General features: G+C 29.6%; 3 protein-coding genes across 3 annotated transcripts; 1 reads left to right on the top strand and 2 right to left on the bottom strand.

Annotated features, from left to right (window-relative positions):
- The first annotated feature begins 5,483 nt into the window (after positions 1-5,483).
- Positions 5,484-6,155, top strand: LOC111027973. The gene is made up of 2 exons (XM_022306491.1): positions 5,484-5,997; positions 6,078-6,155. The coding sequence occupies exon 1, from the start codon at positions 5,526-5,528 to the stop codon at positions 5,943-5,945; it is 420 nt and encodes a 139-aa protein (XP_022162183.1). The 5' UTR covers positions 5,484-5,525; the 3' UTR covers positions 5,946-5,997; positions 6,078-6,155.
- Positions 6,156-7,395: 1,240 nt separating this feature from the next.
- On the bottom strand, positions 7,396-9,468 carry LOC111027972 (uncharacterized protein K02A2.6-like). The gene has a single exon (XM_022306490.1). It carries the CDS (start codon positions 9,466-9,468, stop codon positions 7,396-7,398), a length of 2,073 nt encoding a protein of 690 aa, XP_022162182.1.
- Positions 9,469-9,504: 36 nt separating this feature from the next.
- On the bottom strand, positions 9,505-11,343 carry LOC111027971 (uncharacterized protein K02A2.6-like). Its single transcript, XM_022306489.1, has one exon. It carries the CDS (start codon positions 11,341-11,343, stop codon positions 9,505-9,507), a length of 1,839 nt encoding a protein of 612 aa, XP_022162181.1.
- Between the last annotated feature and the right edge of the window lie 6,218 nt (positions 11,344-17,561).

The raw sequence follows: 17,561 nt of genomic DNA, 5'->3' as shown, positions 1-17,561 counted from the left end.
ACCGAGCTAGACGGACCAGTGACACCGAACTAGGCGAACTAACATCAACGAAGAGCTAGGAGCTAGGATATTAAGTCACATCTCGCTAGTCTTCATTATTTTAAATAGTCATTTGGACTTAGTAAATTTATTGTGTTTTGTGTTAATTAAATAAAAAGTATTCAAATTATAAAGAAAAGTCAAACTCTTGTTCATTTATTTCCAACACCATCAAACGAGCGTAGTCAGATTGTTACAATATCACTTATACAAAAAAAGTTCTTATTGTTTAAAAATCCATTTTTTTTATGTTTTTGAAACTTGAATAACTTTTTTTGTACTTCTGATATCGAAAAAATAAAAACGATATTTCACAGCCACAGTTCTCCTCCTTATGTGGTGAAAATTTTGTTTCTTAGTTATGACTCTAGCCTTCTCGGTTCTTTCCCGCGTGAAATAGTTTTTACGTAAAGATTTCAATTTTATTAAAATATTTTTGGCCGTAATGTGGTGCCACCTAGTGCCTGTGGTCCGCGGTCACGCAGTCGTTGCGACAGCGAACACGATGTCCCCCACCACTACAAACTAATTATAAATAACTAATTATGACAAAATATTATAATTGCCCGTATCGGCTGTATCTGAGCCGCGCCACGCGCTTTCGTTATCGCTTATTTTGCGCGCCCATAATAATTTCCAGGAATAGTTTAGATATTTATTATTTAGATATTATGAATATGAAGTGACATTACTATCCAGTAATACTATTGCGTATTGCAAGATCCGATCGGCGATAACTTCCCACTGATCAGTTTGTTTTGGTGCATTTGTGTGTAATTTATTTTGTATTTAAATTGTTGGTGGCCACTGTCTACTATTTACAATGTCGCCCAAAAAACTACGTACAAAAAAACGTTCCACTGGAAATAAGGCAGTTAGAAAACGTATGATTAGTAAACTAAAACAACGTATGAATACGAGACTAAAAAAAACGTAAATATGAAATTTAATTAATAACAATCCGATAATAACTTATTTTAGTACTTTAGATACTGAAAGGTATAGTAGTTTTTGTTATATTTAAATGATTGATAGAAGTAACTATTTCAGTGAAGGACTGTTACTGCTACCAAATAATGTATTAGATGGCATGTCTGAGAATAGTGAAAATCCTGCAACGGAAAATTTAGATACAATTCCAGAATCTTCGAACTTCGAGTATATATCATTCTATTATAAATACATTATAATACTTATAATTGTTTTCTGAAAATAATGATTACATTTTAGTGAGTCAAATTTAATTTTTCATGTCGAAGACAATGATACTAGAGTTAACTACGAAACACAACCTTTTATTTGGAGCTCACCGTCGACGTCGAGGTTAATTAACCAATTTATATATTTCAAATAAAAAATCAAATGTTTAATTAAAACAAGTTCATTTATTTTTTAGTAAACATGAAACACAAGTAACCGACCATGTATTACAATCGATTCACGAAACATCAGATATACCACAAGGGAATAAATAATACATAATTAAATACATTAAAATTGTATGTAGGTCACTATAATGGATGTGTTAAATTTCAATGCATTTATGATTGGTATCATTGTATACAAAAAAAATGGAGACAATTTGTCAGTCTAGGATATTTTATTTTTTAATTTATATCTAAAAGCATTTGAAAGTAAATCGTTATTTTACGTGTGAATTTTAAAATTCTTTGGGAGTCAAAAGAAAAAAATTTTCAATACTTTTTAAACGCAGTGGCAAAAACAAAAAAAAATGGATATTTTTACGCAATACACTTTTTTTGGAAAAATCGATTTTTATTTTTGGTGTAACAAAAAAAAATCCGTAGAGACATGACATTATCACCAAACGTTTATATATACAGTCGATAAAAATTTAAGATTTTTCATAACTTGTTTTAAGTTAAAATCAAAAAATTATTTGATTGTTCAGCCTCTAAAGTTGGAAATTTGAAAAAATACGTAAAAATCACGAAATTTCGCAGTTTTAGATTCTGAGCGTAGCGATGAATGTATTGATTTTACAATGATGTGTGTTTTTTTTTGTCTGTCATCACGTTTTGGGGCAGTTAAAATGCTTCGATTTCTTCGAACAGCAACTTTTCTGGTGGGAAAGTGAATCTAGTCGGTACTTTGGGGGGTCAAAAGTAAAAATTTCTCAACAGTTTTTTAACGCGGCGGGAAAAACTAACAAAAAATTAAGGAAAAAACGGGAATTTTTACGCACAGCCAATTTTCGGAAAAATTGATTTTGTCTTTTCGCGTAAAACAAAAAATAATGAACGTAGGTACTTGAAATTTTCACCAAATGTTTATATTTGTAACTTTAATATACCACGAAATTTTGAAAATTTTTTGAATTATTTTGCGCAAGTTGTAGGTAAAAGTAATTTTGACTTTTTTGTTTTTTTTTTTTTAAATATCGATAAAATTTTTTTGGTTCAGTCAAAACACTTGAAAATTTAATACAAGATTCCTCAAAACTTATTCTAATAGTAGTATAAAAATTAAAAAAAAATATTGGCAAGATTTTATTTTATAAGCATTTAAAGTTCAAATGTTGTCAAAATTCATCAAATTCTCGAAAATGTGCAAATTATTTTGTACTAAATAATTTATCAAATGATCAATTTTTAAAACTAAGGATTGAAAATTTAAAACAAGGTTCTTTTGAAGTTAGTAGATAATTTAACAAAATAATCTGAAAAATATATTAAAATGGTCGTTTTATATACAAGTGTTAAGATCAAATTTGGCATGGAAAATGTTCGATTTTTTTAGATTTTTTTCTATGATTATCTATTGAAAAATTTTTCACTGTCTCGAAAAGCTTGAAAATGTAATATATGGTTTCTCATGAGTTGTTTTGATATCAGTTAAAAAAATATTAAAGATACGAGTGCACATACTTGAAACTCTTAAAGTGTGTTATCGTTTTAAAAACACAATGACATTTAAAAACTCAAAGTTTTTAAAAAATTAATTCAACCTAGGTACTGTATTACTCGTGTCTCGTGGTAAAATAAATTACTTTTATAACCTTAAATATATTTAGATAATATTGGCTGATGAACCGTCTTCGCTCAGAATCGTTTTTCGTATGCAATGATTTATCGTTGAATTCAAATTTAATAAATCCTGTACAGTTTACCTACCTTTTTTTTTATTGAAAAGTTCATAAAATCTTTTTGGTTTGTGTCTAAGATTTGAAAATTTAACATGAGATTCTCCATAAGTTTTTCTACCATTCTAACAAAAAACATTTTTACCGGAAAGTCAAACTAAATTTTTATGAGCGTTTGAAGTAAGACATTGTATGTTACCCCGTTTTTTCCATGCACTAATTTCTTATTTTGATGTTATTCAAAAATAAACTATCGCAGATATTTGAAAATTTCACCAATTGTTAAGATAACCATTTTATATACACCAAAAAAATTTAAAAATAATTTGACAAGTTTTTGGCTAATTGTAGGCCTAAGAAATTTTCAGTTTTTCCAAATTTTTTTTTTAAATATCGATAAAAAATATATCGTTGTCAATTTTTTTTTTTGCAAATTAATTTTTAGTTCAGTACCGACAAATCGTCTCCGCTCAGAATCGTTTTTCGTATACAATTATATTTCATTTGTTTATACCTAGACATTTTGATTTCAAATTTCGAATTTCCCGTTTTTTTTTTACTTTTTACAGATCTCTTGAAGGACGTAGGATTGTGAATATAAGTCATTTATTTTCTCAGATTCAAAATAGCCGACATGCAATTTTGCAATGCTCCTTTTTAAATATGCAGTTCATATCTGAGCAACGTAGAGGGTATAGCTCAACTTTTAAATTCCGATGCAAAATGTGTGGTATTACGTCGATGTTCACATCGGAAAATGAACAAGATTGTAATTATTTGCCAATTAATAAAGCCTTAGTGAATGGCAGTATAGCTGTTGGTACGGATTTCATCAAAATATCATTAAAAAAACTATACTACGGTAATTTAGAAATTAAATATTTTTAATTTTACTATAGGAATAGGTCATGCACAGCTTACTGAACTTTCCGCCTCAGCTGAAATTCCATTTTTGTCATCAGTAGGGTATTTAAATAATTTGTCATCGGTTAGTCAGTCAATTCAAGATAGTGCTTTAGAAGAAATTATTCAAGCTGGTATAGAAGAACGGCGATTGGCGATAGAATGTGGCAATGTGGACAAAGACGGGGTTCCTATGTGCACTGTTATCGCTGATGGCCAATGGTCTAAAAGAAGCTATAAAACCAAATATAATGCGTTTTCAGGATCAGTAAGATTACATTTTTTTTATGTTTATAGGTGGTATTTTTGTTATTTTTTTTGTCGTATGATTTTAGGCTACTATCATTGGTTTTAAAACAAAAAAGGTTTTATTTCTTGGTATAAGAAACAGTTATTGCTGTATTTGTCAACGAGCTTTAACCAAAAAAATAGAGCCCACTAATCATCAATGTTTCTTAAATTGGAAAGCATCTTCAACGGCAATGGAAGCTGATACAATATTGGAAGGATTTTTGAATAGTATAAATATGCATGGTTTGAAATACAATAAATTAATAGGTAATTAAATTAGAAAATTTGAAACTAAAAACAACAATAATAATAAAATGGTCCAAAAATAGGTGATGGTGATAGTTCAGTAACTAAGCGTTTAAATGAGGTATTGCCGTATGGAAATGATTTTAGAGTTAAAAAAATTGAATGTAAAAATCACCTACTTAGAAATTACACTACAAAATTATCAGCTATAGCTAAACAGACAGAATATCCTATTTCAATAAGAAAGCATATTTTAACTAATATTGTTCGATTCCGCTCAGATATAACAAAGGCCACTAAACATTACATCGAATCTGATGTACCATTTCAAACAAAAATTGCAGGTAGGTAATAATTTTCACTTCTCCGTGTAATTTAATGTAAAATCTACTAATCTACAAATATAATAACTTTTAAAGTATATTATAAAATTTTATTTCAGAACTCCGAAAAGATATTTCAAATAGCCCGTACCATAGACTAGGACAGCACAATAACTGTGCTGTTTATTTTTGTTCGGGGCCAAAATCTGGCGAAATAAATCTTATTCCATTGGCAGAAAAATCTAAAATGATGACAAGTATAAATAATGTTGTATATAGATTGATCGTAAACGCTGATAGTTTAATTGAAAATGTCGACAATAATCCTTGTGAACAATTAAATAGTATAATTAATAAGCATGTTGGTGGAAAACGCATTAATTATACACAAAAAAATAATTATAAAACCCGAGTAGAAGCAGCAATTTTATCATATAATTCAAACAATTATTTGAGAATAGTTCATAAAAAAATAACAACCGCCAGTCCAGGTAAATTTTAATTAGTTAAACTAAAATTTATTTGCATACTAGCTTTCGCTTATTATTTATAATGCTTTTATAGGTAAAATTGCTAAACGATATATGTCCAACATTTAAAGAATACGGAAAAACACTGTCATGAGAAGAAGAAAACTTTTTTGTGAAGGTGAAAAACGAAAAAAGCCAATGATTAAGTATAGTGGTTCAGACGCAGATTATGGGCTCGCTGAACCATTAGACGGTTTGATTAGCGATAACGATTTAAAGTTAAAAAAAGATTCATTTTTAAAACAATTAGTCGAAGTCAATGCAGAAGAATTAGAATACAACACTAGAGAACAAAGTCTAAGTAATGATTGGCATAATGAAAGAAAAAAAAGGCTTACAGCATCAAATTTTGGTGAAATATGCAAGATGAGAAAAAATACAAGTTGTCGAACAAAAGTATACAACTTATTGTACAAACCAAACACAACGTGTAAACAAACGACTTATGGCATTCAAATGGAACCTTTAGCACGAGCACACTTTGAAAAACTTTATAATATGCATGTGTAAATATGTGGACTATTTTGTGACAAGGAATTTCCTTATTTAGCCGCGACTCCGGGTAATATTGTTTTATTTTTTTTTTTATTTCACAATTTTAAACTAATAATTTGTACCAATATATGTATTTGTTCATTGCAGATGGATTGGTCGGTGAAAATGCTATATTGGAAATCAAATGTCCGTTTGCAGCGAAAGATTCTTTAAATGCAGTTGAGGCGATAGAAATGAAAATGGTGATTAATATTAACAATATTATTGCATATATATATATGAAATTAAACATTAATCCTAAAAACATTTGAATTTAAATTTTAAATTTATAATATTTTATAATCAGTTACAGTATTGCACTATAGAAAATAACAAAGAAATAACACTTAAAAAAGATCATAAGTATTATTTTCAAATAATGGGGCAATTACGAATAACAAATAGGAAGTTATGTTATTTTGTGATATATACTCCAAATTGGTCAAACACCCAGAAAATAGAGTTTGATGAAATATTTTGGAGAACTAAAATGGTCGACAAATTAAAACTGTAAAAAATACATTTTATTTAGTGTAAGTTTAATAATTCAAACTAAAATATAATATTACTCTTTCAGATTTTATTTAGAATGTTTACTGCCAGAAATTATCGATCCACTATATGGAAACGTTTTTTGAAAAGTGATATAAGAGAGCCCACCTACATTCAAAACCAAATTAACAAGACATAAAAATATATTTGTGTACCTACTACCTACAACCTAAAATACAAATAAATGTTCAACCATTTATAAAATATTAAATGATATATTAATATTTTATTTATTTATTTTTATTTAATAAATTATAATAATAAACTGGTTTAATAAAGTTATTATTATCAATGTAAAGTATTTCTGGTCACCTATAACTTATAAGTTATAACGTAAAAGACGCAACACGTTTATTAAAAAATGTATTATATTACATGTATTTAAAAAGTAATTAGGTTATAAATATAACTCGAGCTATGTTGTACCTATAACAGATTATATGGTTCATGTAAAAAAAATATTATTTAAGTAAACAGGAGCTGAATTTAAGAAATGGTTTGTGACTTGCGCTAGGAGCGATCGCGCCGCATGCTAGTAAAGACAATATTTACGCAACGATCGACTGCGTTGACGCNTAATAAACAACGGCTAAAGACATGGTAGACGACTGGTGTGTTTTTACTGATTGTGATAATAACTGTTATCACTATAACACCAGTGATACCATAACATCCTCCTTATTAATTATTTAATTTACTTGTAAGTAGTAACAATATGACAATATTTTTTAACAATTAAAAACAATTTAGACTTTACAATTTACATTTTTTTTTTTTTTTTAAATCAATAACTATTTAACATTATACTTTCCACTAAAATTAAACAATTACACTATTAGATATGAATTAAACAATTTTAAGTAAGATATAACAATTAATATCCAAATCTTTCTGGTATTTTAATTGTTCTCTTTGATCTCCTCACCACCATATTACTATTACTTTCATTATCTCTCACAATTTGTTCTTTATCAGCCATATTCTCTTCCTCATCCAATTCTAAACTTAATGTTTTCTTTTTTCTAATAAACTTTATATTTCTTCTTAATACTTTACCACCACTATCTTTCACTAGGTAACATCTTGGTAAGTCTAATTTTTTTATTATTCTCGCCTCACTCCAAGTTTTATTAAATTTATTCTGTATCCATACCTTTTCTCCCTCCTTATAAACAGTTTCCTCTACCGTACCTTTCCTATCAAAATACATTTTTTGTGTTTTTTGGTTTTCAACCATTCTTTGTTTTATCAGTTTAGTCGCACCGTCACTGGTCCTATCTACTATGGGTAGTTTAGTTTTTAAAATTCTATTCTGTAGTAGATTTGCAGGTGATTTACCAATATTCGTTAAAGGAGTATTTCTATAACTTAATAGGTAATTTTCAAGTTTATCATTCGTATCGACACACTTCTTCAACATTTTTTTTATGATACCTACAAATTTTTCTGCCAACCCATTACTCTCAGGGTAGTTGGGACTACTATTCATTATCTGTATTCCCCATTCTTTTGCAAATGCCCTAAACTGTATACTATTAAATGGCATATTATCCGCTACAAACACACTAGGTATGCCAAATCTAGCAAATATTTTTGTACACTTTTTTTTTATTTCCTGTGCTGTTTTCCACTTCAACTTACATACTTCCACCCATTTTGAATAGTAATCAACAATGATTAGATAATCCTTTCCTCCATAACTAGCTATATCAGCTCCAACTTTGTCAAACGGTACATCAGGTATTTCATGGTTTAGTAATACATTTCTCTTATTACTTCTAGTATACTTATTACAAATTGCACATGCCAGAACTAAATTTGTAATATCAGATGCTATACCTGGCCAATAAATATGTTGCTTGGCTAATTCTTTTGTCTTGCATACCCCCTGATGACTGTCATGTAACTGTTTCAGCATATTATCTCTTAATGTTGTTGGTATTATTACTCTATTCTCAAAATATACTAACTCATCTTCAACTGTTAAGTCTGATCTTATTTTATAATAATGATTCATTTCACCAACTTCTTTCAATTTATTTGGCCAACCATTTAAATAATAATCTTTTACACGACTCAATATTCTATCTCTATCTGTTTCTATTTTTAATTCAACAAGTTTATCTATACTATACCTTATTTCAGTGACTCTTACTGTATGTATCAGATCTCTTAATGTTGCATCATCATTCTCTTCTTTATGAATTATATTTCTTGTTAATAAATCAGCTATGTACATATATTTACCAGGTAAGTATTCTAATGTATATCTATAATTCATTAACTTTAATTTTAACCGTTTCAGTCTATTATTCTCAACTTTATCTAAATTTTTTCTTACTATTGATACCAATCGTTGATGATCTGTGTAAATCTTTACCTCATGGTGACCATAAATATAATAATGAAATTTTTTAACTGCAAATGTCACTGCCAAGAGTTCTTTCTCAATTATTGCATACAATTGCTCCGTTTCAGTCAATGATCTGGATGCAAACCACACAGGTTTATTCGATTGTAACAAACAACAAGCAATGGCATTTTTAGAAGCGTCACACTGTATTTGCACTGGTTGTTTGGCATCAAAATGTACTAACAAGGATTTTTCACTAATCAAACCTTTTACTTTCTCCAATGACTTTGAGTGTTCCTCTGTCCAATTCCACAATGCCTCTTTTTTCAATAATTCCCTCATTGGCCCTATTATTTCCGACAAATTAGGTAAAAATTGCCTTAGAAAGTTTACAACTCCTAAAATTTGTTGCAATTCTTTTTTATTATGCGGAATCTGTAGTTGTTTTATCACTTTTATTCTTTCTTCATCAGGACTCATACCTTTTTCATTAAATATCAAACCCATAAATTTTACTTCTTTCTGACTATATTGTAATTTTGTTACATTAAATCTTATATTATATTGTCTAGCTCTCTCAATAACCTTATTCATGATTACTTGATGTTGGTGTAATGACTCTGCTGCAATTCAAATATCATCAAAATAAATTGTCACCCCCTCAATATCCCCAAAATATTTTTCATTCTGTTTCATGAATAACTCTGGCGCTACACTCAACCCAAACGCCAGTCTCAAAAATCTATAATTTCCAAATGGTGTGCTAAATGTACAATATTTACTTGACCTATCGTCTAACTTTATGTGATAGTAACCATCTTTCAAGTCTAGAACGCTATAATATTTTCTTCCAATTAGCTTTGGCGTAATTTCTTCTAGCGTCGGCACTAAAAATTGGTCTCTAACTAAACTCTTATTCAATTCCTGTGGATCTAAACAAATTCTTAATGACAAATCTGGCTTTTGTACTATCACTAGATTGTTGACCCACTCACTTGGCTCATCTGCTGGTGCAATTATTTCTTTTTCCACTAACTCCTCTAATTTTAATTTCAGTTTGTCTTTAATTTTTATTGGCACTCTCCTTGCTACACTTGCCTTCGGTGTCACCCCTTCTTTCATTGTCAATTTGCAAACATCAGGAAAACACCCTACACCTTCAAAGATATCCCTATTATTCTCAATAAAATAATTTATATCTGATTCATTTCTACTCTTATCTATGACATTGACATTTTTCAATAGTTTAAATTTTTTCAGCATAGGTAATCCTATTATAGATTTGCTATCATATATTTTATCTATTACAACAAATTCTGTTTCTATCTTTTGATCACCTAATGTTAATATTGCTTTTACCTCACCAGTAGGTTTCATTTTAAAACCTCCGTATACTTCTAACACTATATTCGATTTTTTAATTAATTTCATTAAATTCAGTTTCTTACAATCTCTTTCTGACAATGTATTTACCTCAGCCCCGCTGTCTAGCTTAAAATTTACTTCTTTTCCATTAACTTTAAATACTTTACACCACTCATTTTTAATTGAACAAACTGTATGAATAGATTGAACTGAAAATACACTGTCCTCTTCATCTTTACTTTCAACTCTAATTTCTTGCGCTTTTTTTTTTATATTTTTCTCATATACTTGTTTTTTCTTTTTGCACATTATTGCAAAGTGATTAAAACCACTACAATTTCTACAATTTTTGCCATACGCTGGACACTCTCTATACATATGTCTTAGACCACACCTATTACAATTAATTTGACTACCCATCTTACCTTTATCTTCGGTTGTCTCCGTTTGATGATCATTTGCATTATTCCTTTTCCATTGACTTTGCTTTGAGTTGTTTCTTTTTTCTATGTCTTCAGTTCCCCATTTTGATTTGAATCCAACTCCATGCACAACTTTGTCCACTTCTTTAGTTGAAGATAACATTCGTCGGTTGCTTTCAGCTCGTTCAATTGATTGACAGTAGGCTACAATTTTAACTAGCCCTACATCGTCCCTCAGCAATCTTGTTTGAGTTTCTTTGTCAAAAACACCCAAAACTATTTGTGTTCTTAGCATCTTGTCTTCTGCGTCACCAAAGTTGCATCCTTTTATTAATTTCTTCAAATCAGTGTACCAGATATCAAATTGTTCACCTTCACCTTGTTTGCGATTAAAGAAATTAAAGTGCTCAATGATTTCATTTGTTTTCGGGATACAATATATTTCTAATGCCTTTAATATAGTATCAACTGTTTCTGGATCTTCTTTTTTGATTGTATTATACAGTTTTAGTCCATCATGACCCAATAAATTTAATAACCTAGCCACTTGCACGCCGGTATCTTTCTTATCAGTCTCTGTTGCTTTAAAGTAAATTAATATTTCTTGTTTGAATATTTTAAAATTTTCCGATATATTACCTTCCAGGCACAAACCTCCCGGTCTGTTGAATTCCAACGACATCTTCTTCGACGGTATTATACTATTATATATTTATATCTATAATTATCTCATCAATCCTTGATTTGGTTCATAAACGACTGCGCCATGTTATAATTGTATTGTTGTACACTAATGCAATTATCTAGGTAACTATATATTAAATAAACTTAACCGTACACGTGTATAAATTAATATATTTATTCATTATTCCAAAATACGAGAGCTACATATTATTACATAATAAACAACGGCTAAAGACATGGTAGACGACTGGTGTGTTTTTACTGATTGTGATAATAACTGTTATCACTATAACACCAGTGATACCATAACAATGTTTATAGGTGGTATTTTTGTTATTTTTTTTGTCGTATGATTTTAGGCTACTATCATTGGTTTTAAAACAAAAAAGGTTTTATTTCTTGGTATAAGAAACAGTTATTGCTGTATTTGTCAACGAGCTTTAACCAAAAAAATAGAGCCCACTAATCATCAATGTTTCTTAAATTGGAAAGCATCTTCAACGGCAATGGAAGCTGATACAATATTGGAAGGATTTTTGAATAGTATAAATATGCATGGTTTGAAATACAATAAATTAATAGGTAATTAAATTAGAAAATTTGAAACTAAAAACAACAATAATAATAAAATGGTCCAAAAATAGGTGATGGTGATAGTTCAGTAACTAAGCGTTTAAATGAGGTATTGCCGTATGGAAATGATTTTAGAGTTAAAAAAATTGAATGTAAAAATCACCTACTTAGAAATTACACTACAAAATTATCAGCTATAGCTAAACAGACAGAATATCCTATTTCAATAAGAAAGCATATTTTAACTAATATTGTTCGATTCCGCTCAGATATAACAAAGGCCACTAAACATTACATCGAATCTGATGTACCATTTCAAACAAAAATTGCAGGTAGGTAATAATTTTCACTTCTCCGTGTAATTTAATGTAAAATCTACTAATCTACAAATATAATAACTTTTAAAGTATATTATAAAATTTTATTTCAGAACTCCGAAAAGATATTTCAAATAGCCCGTACCATAGACTAGGACAGCACAATAACTGTGCTGTTTATTTTTGTTCGGGGCCAAAATCTGGCGAAATAAATCTTATTCCATTGGATAATAATGTACCTCTCCCGCGAGGCCGCGACTACGGCGCGCAAACCTCGGTACGTAGACAATGGGCGTGGCTACGGTCTGCCGAGTCGGCGGCGATACGGCGCACAACGCCATCTCTGGACTCTGGAGCGTTGTATACGTTTCACTTTCGGTATAGCGTCCTCTTAACAAACAATTAAGTACTTATATATACTATATAATAAAGCCAGCCTCCTGTATAAAGGCAATTATTGTTTTGATAGCTGTTTCAGTATTGGAGTTTAGGATGGAATAAAGGTTGATGGGAATATTAAGAGACATAAGAGTGTTGAAAAGAATTAGTCTTTTAAGTCAGAGAGCAGTGCAGTTAAATAAAATATGAGGAAGGTCACATATATACTCATTAGGAGGAAATGTGCAAAGTGTACAAAGTGGCGAGTCGTTTAGTCCAAGTTTAAATGAGTGACCAGGTAATAATGAATGTCCTATCCGTAAACGATTATACTGGACTATATGAGACCTTTGTAAATTTAAGTTATGAAACCATTTTTTTTTTAATATTAGGCGTTATGTGTCTGTATCTCGAAGTGAACTCAGCAGATAAGTTATTCCATTGGGAAGACCATAGGTTAGATTGGTAGTGTTTTAGAAATGGAATAAAGTCAGAATGTGGTAGATGTGTAAGAGAGGGACAAATTAGACGGGAGGAGGATTTAGCCAAATTATCAGCAATCTCGTTACAGGACATAGAATCAGTGGCTATGAAATATTTATTTAGGGAGAAGTTAAGAATTAATGTTAGGGCTTCGATGATAGCATAGCACTTGGGCTGAGGCAGCTACTCTGGAGGAGACCAGTTTTTGCCTTTAAAGACATGAAATCTTCATTTTTAGGGGTGAGGTGCTATGTACTGACGTCCCGCTATATACGTATATACTTAAGATAGCGAGGGGGACGCATGAGATTGTTCACACTAGGATGTGATTGACCTCGGGAAAGCGCCTTGAAAGATTTAGGATAACAACTAAAGTCTTTGAGTGCGTAGTTCTGAGAACTCGACAAACAAAATTGCGTTGCGAAAGATATATGGAGACAATTAGAAACATGAATATATATGGACATATATAATGAATGATATAAATATTGTTCTATTATTATAAATAGCCGTCAGATAATATATCGACAGCGACAACCGCGTAGGAATAGACCGTTTCCTGGAACTCATACGCACACGTGCAATAGTAAACGGGGTCAGCGCTAGCTCTTATCGTTAGGAGAAGAGTAGAGATCAGGCCTATAAAACAGGGACCCAGCCACCCGATATTCAGATGTGATTTACCAGAGCCAGTACGAGCACCTTCACGCCAGTCGACTCTCAGATAAATTTCAGTGTTATAAAAATATTCTATCAGTTTTACATGTCAAATAAAGCCTATGTTCATAATAATCTAAAATTGACTTAGAATTTATTACACCTTGTCATCATTCATCTTGTACACAATCTATGGACTGGACCACTACAGTAAAAGCGTTTCAGTCAAATAATATTATGTTTTACATTTTATTTTGAATATCATTAACAACGATAACTCTTGGGGAAATTTTCCGGCATAAGTAATTAAACAATTATTGTAAGGAAAACTTCAAAAGTTAAATTTATTTGTGTAAACATGGTGATATTATAATTTAAAATGCAATTAAAATACATTTCGATTGAGTAACTAGTATAGGTAACAAAAATATAAATATCCACCTAAGTTATATACAACAATGTGACAATAACTATTATTTATTTATAAAATTAATTATAAATTTATGATTTTAAGTAATACTTTTAGATTCTAAGCGGAGCTTCAATCTAGTAGTTGAAATAGTGATTTTCACTGAATGTTTATAATAGTATTTTCTATAAACCATATGATTTTCAAAATATTTTGATGCATGTTGAGCTATTTGTAGGTGTGTCAATGAAACTAATGTCAATGAAAAAGTTTTTTTGTTTGGTCAAAAAACTTGAAAATGTATAACAATGTTCCTCTTGAGTTGTCAGTGGAAATAAAGTTGAACGTTACTCATAATAATTTTTTGTAGTCTTCTGAAGTTTTATTTATGACAAAATTCATAATAATTACGGAAATTTGCAAATTATTTTAAGTTGGAGATTTATAAAAAATTTTATTTTTGTTTCCAAGATTTGAAAATGTATCACTAGATTCCTCATAAGTTTGTATACCTTTATCAAAAAAAATTATCTACTGGAAAGTTAAATAACATTTGTATAAACGTCTGAAGTTCGATTTTTTACGACATGTGATATATATTTACGGACATTATTAGTTTTCAATTTTTTTAGTTTTTTTTCTTTAAATATCAATAAAATTGTATTTATTAGGTAAAAAGCTTGAAATACAAGGCTCTTTACCCATTGTTCCAATATCAATTTAAAAATACATAGACAATATTTTTATTTATAAGCATTTTAAGATTAAATGTCATCAAAATTCATTATTTGGAAAATTAACAAATTATTTCACAGTTAAAAATTTATAAAATATTCTATTTCTATATCTAAGGATTAAAAATTTAAAACAAGGTTCTGCATAAATAGTTCACACTGTAACCAAAAACTGTAAAAAATATATAAATAATCTCCTTCAAACACCACTTAAATGTCACTGTTGAGAAAAGCCTGAAGATCCTCGGATTCATCAAACGAAACACAACCCTCTTTACCTCCGCCATCTGTCTCCGTACCCTCTACTTCAGCCTTGTCCGTTCCATCCTTGAATATGGATCGGTCGTTTGGTTTCCATATCTGGCCTGTGATCAATTGCGACTTGAACGAGTACAAAATCGTTTCCTATCTTTTATTGCCTATTTATTAAACATTGAACACACACCTTATGATTATGACGTTATCCGCTCCACTCTCAATATCCCAACTCTTGCATCTCGCCGTAAACACGCAGATCTCATGTTCATCACATCTATACTCAATGGTACCATCGACTCCCCCGACTTACTAGCCTCTGTTTCATTTCGCGTTCCCTCCTACTCTACTAGACACCATTCTCTTTTCTCTATCACTACCCATCTCACCTCGTATGGTCACAACCAGCCTCTCCACAGAATGTTACACCTATTAAACCAACCTTAGTCCTGCCACTTTACTTTTACCTGTTATCTATACATATAATTGTATTAACTTATTTTCTACTTATGTAATTTATCTAATTTACTACGTTTTTGTCAACTAAATGCTCTTCGGGGCGTATAATCATCAAATAAAATCATCATCATCAAATAAAATGCAGTTTTTTTTCCAAGTTCAAATTTGAACGAAATTAATATCTAATAACCAAGTATAACGATTTTAGTTATTTTGTTGTAATTTATAAATATTTTACGTGGGAACTTGAACCTTTTCAAGTACATTAAAATTATTAAAACTAAAATAGAAAATGGTATAAATTAAAAATACTTTGTCCAAGTACTTCCCGAGAAGCATTTTCAGTGCTGTCAGTGTTTAATATATTAAGATGTGTTGTTGCAGAGTACGGTGTAAATCCTGTTCAGTGAACCGTTTTTTTCTGATTTTGAATACCGATTTTTTATACAGGTTAAACCGTGTATTTAAAGTGCTCATATCGGTGTAATAACCGTGCATCAGTGCACCTCGATTTGTATAATACACCGTGTTCCTTTGGTTTAATTTCTTGTGTAATAACAGTTCAATTTTCTTTGATTCAACGGGGTTCATACATTGTTTTATCAATTGGTATATTACAGTTCAATGTTTAATACAGTAACCGTGAATACTATATAATCAGCGGCGTATTTACTGGGGGGGGGGATCAATCCACCCCTTGGTCTTTTTTTCTATTATTAAAGAATTTACCTATATTTACCTGACACTAAATCGTGTTTATAGTATTTTTAATTTTTATGTGTAACATGCAATGGCTCATCCCCTCCCAATAACTATTCCTAAATACGCCGCTGTATATAGTATATACATAATATGTATATATATTATATATTAGCAATGAAATTTCGTATTCTATATTCCCCTTAACTCTATCATGAAGACCTTTATTTAAAAATGTCTATGCTAGATTGACCATTTACCACCCCCCGCCCCCCTAATAAAAAAATTAAATTAAATCCTGACTATGAAATAGGTTGATTAGCTTATAATTTTAACCAGATTGAAAGGGTTCAACAAAAGTTTTTCAGATTCACCAGCTATATTATAATATGTAGTTTCAGAATATATATATTGCTTGTCACCCACATAGTTCCATTTTTATTATATAATAGGTAATTATTTAACTATAAAATTAAACTAAAAAACATGAATTAGGAACAAATATTTATTTAGTTCATTATAAAATGTGTATAATAATATGTTTAGTAAGATTAATAATATTTTAATTGCTTTTGTCTTTAAAATTATAAATACATAATTATAGTAGGTTCACCTTAACCTAACTAAAATAACTAAAAGAACATAATATAAACAGTACATAATTATTTGAAATGTTAAAATATATAGTAGCAATGGCATATTAGCTATTTATATAACCAATATTATATTTAAATACAATCTATGTTTATGGTATAAAATAAGAAAAAATAATAGTTGATATAATAGAATAAAAGTAAAAACCGTGTTAAGTAAATAATAATAATTAATTAGATATGTAGCTTAATAAAACACTTAATCAAAATTAAGAATGCACATTATTATGGTAAAAAAAGAAAAATAATAATAATAATATTTAGATTAGGTACTTCCTAAGCCATTTATAAGTAGGTATATATATATATTTATCAGGAATTGTTTTTCAAATTTTTTATTTTTTTCTAATTTTGTTCTCGGTCCTAAATAATTATAACCAGACCAATGCATTTCAGGTAAATTTGAGCAATTTAATAGATAATTAATAATTCCTGAACCTGTAATAATTTTCTTTGGTAAGCATGAAACATATGATGATAAATAATTTGCACCATTAATAGGTATATCAATTAATTTTTCCATTTCTCTAATACAAATATTAAGAATATCAAGTTTTTCATCATGGTAAATATTATTTCCTTTTCTTTCTTCATTTGAC

This window comes from Myzus persicae, unplaced genomic scaffold (assembly GCF_001856785.1).
Source record: "Myzus persicae strain clone G006 unplaced genomic scaffold, MPER_G0061.0, whole genome shotgun sequence".
In the NCBI taxonomy this organism is placed as follows: domain Eukaryota; kingdom Metazoa; phylum Arthropoda; class Insecta; order Hemiptera; family Aphididae; genus Myzus; species Myzus persicae.
Note: the sequence above shows the minus strand (reverse complement) of the source record. Positions and strands in the feature narration are given on the sequence as shown.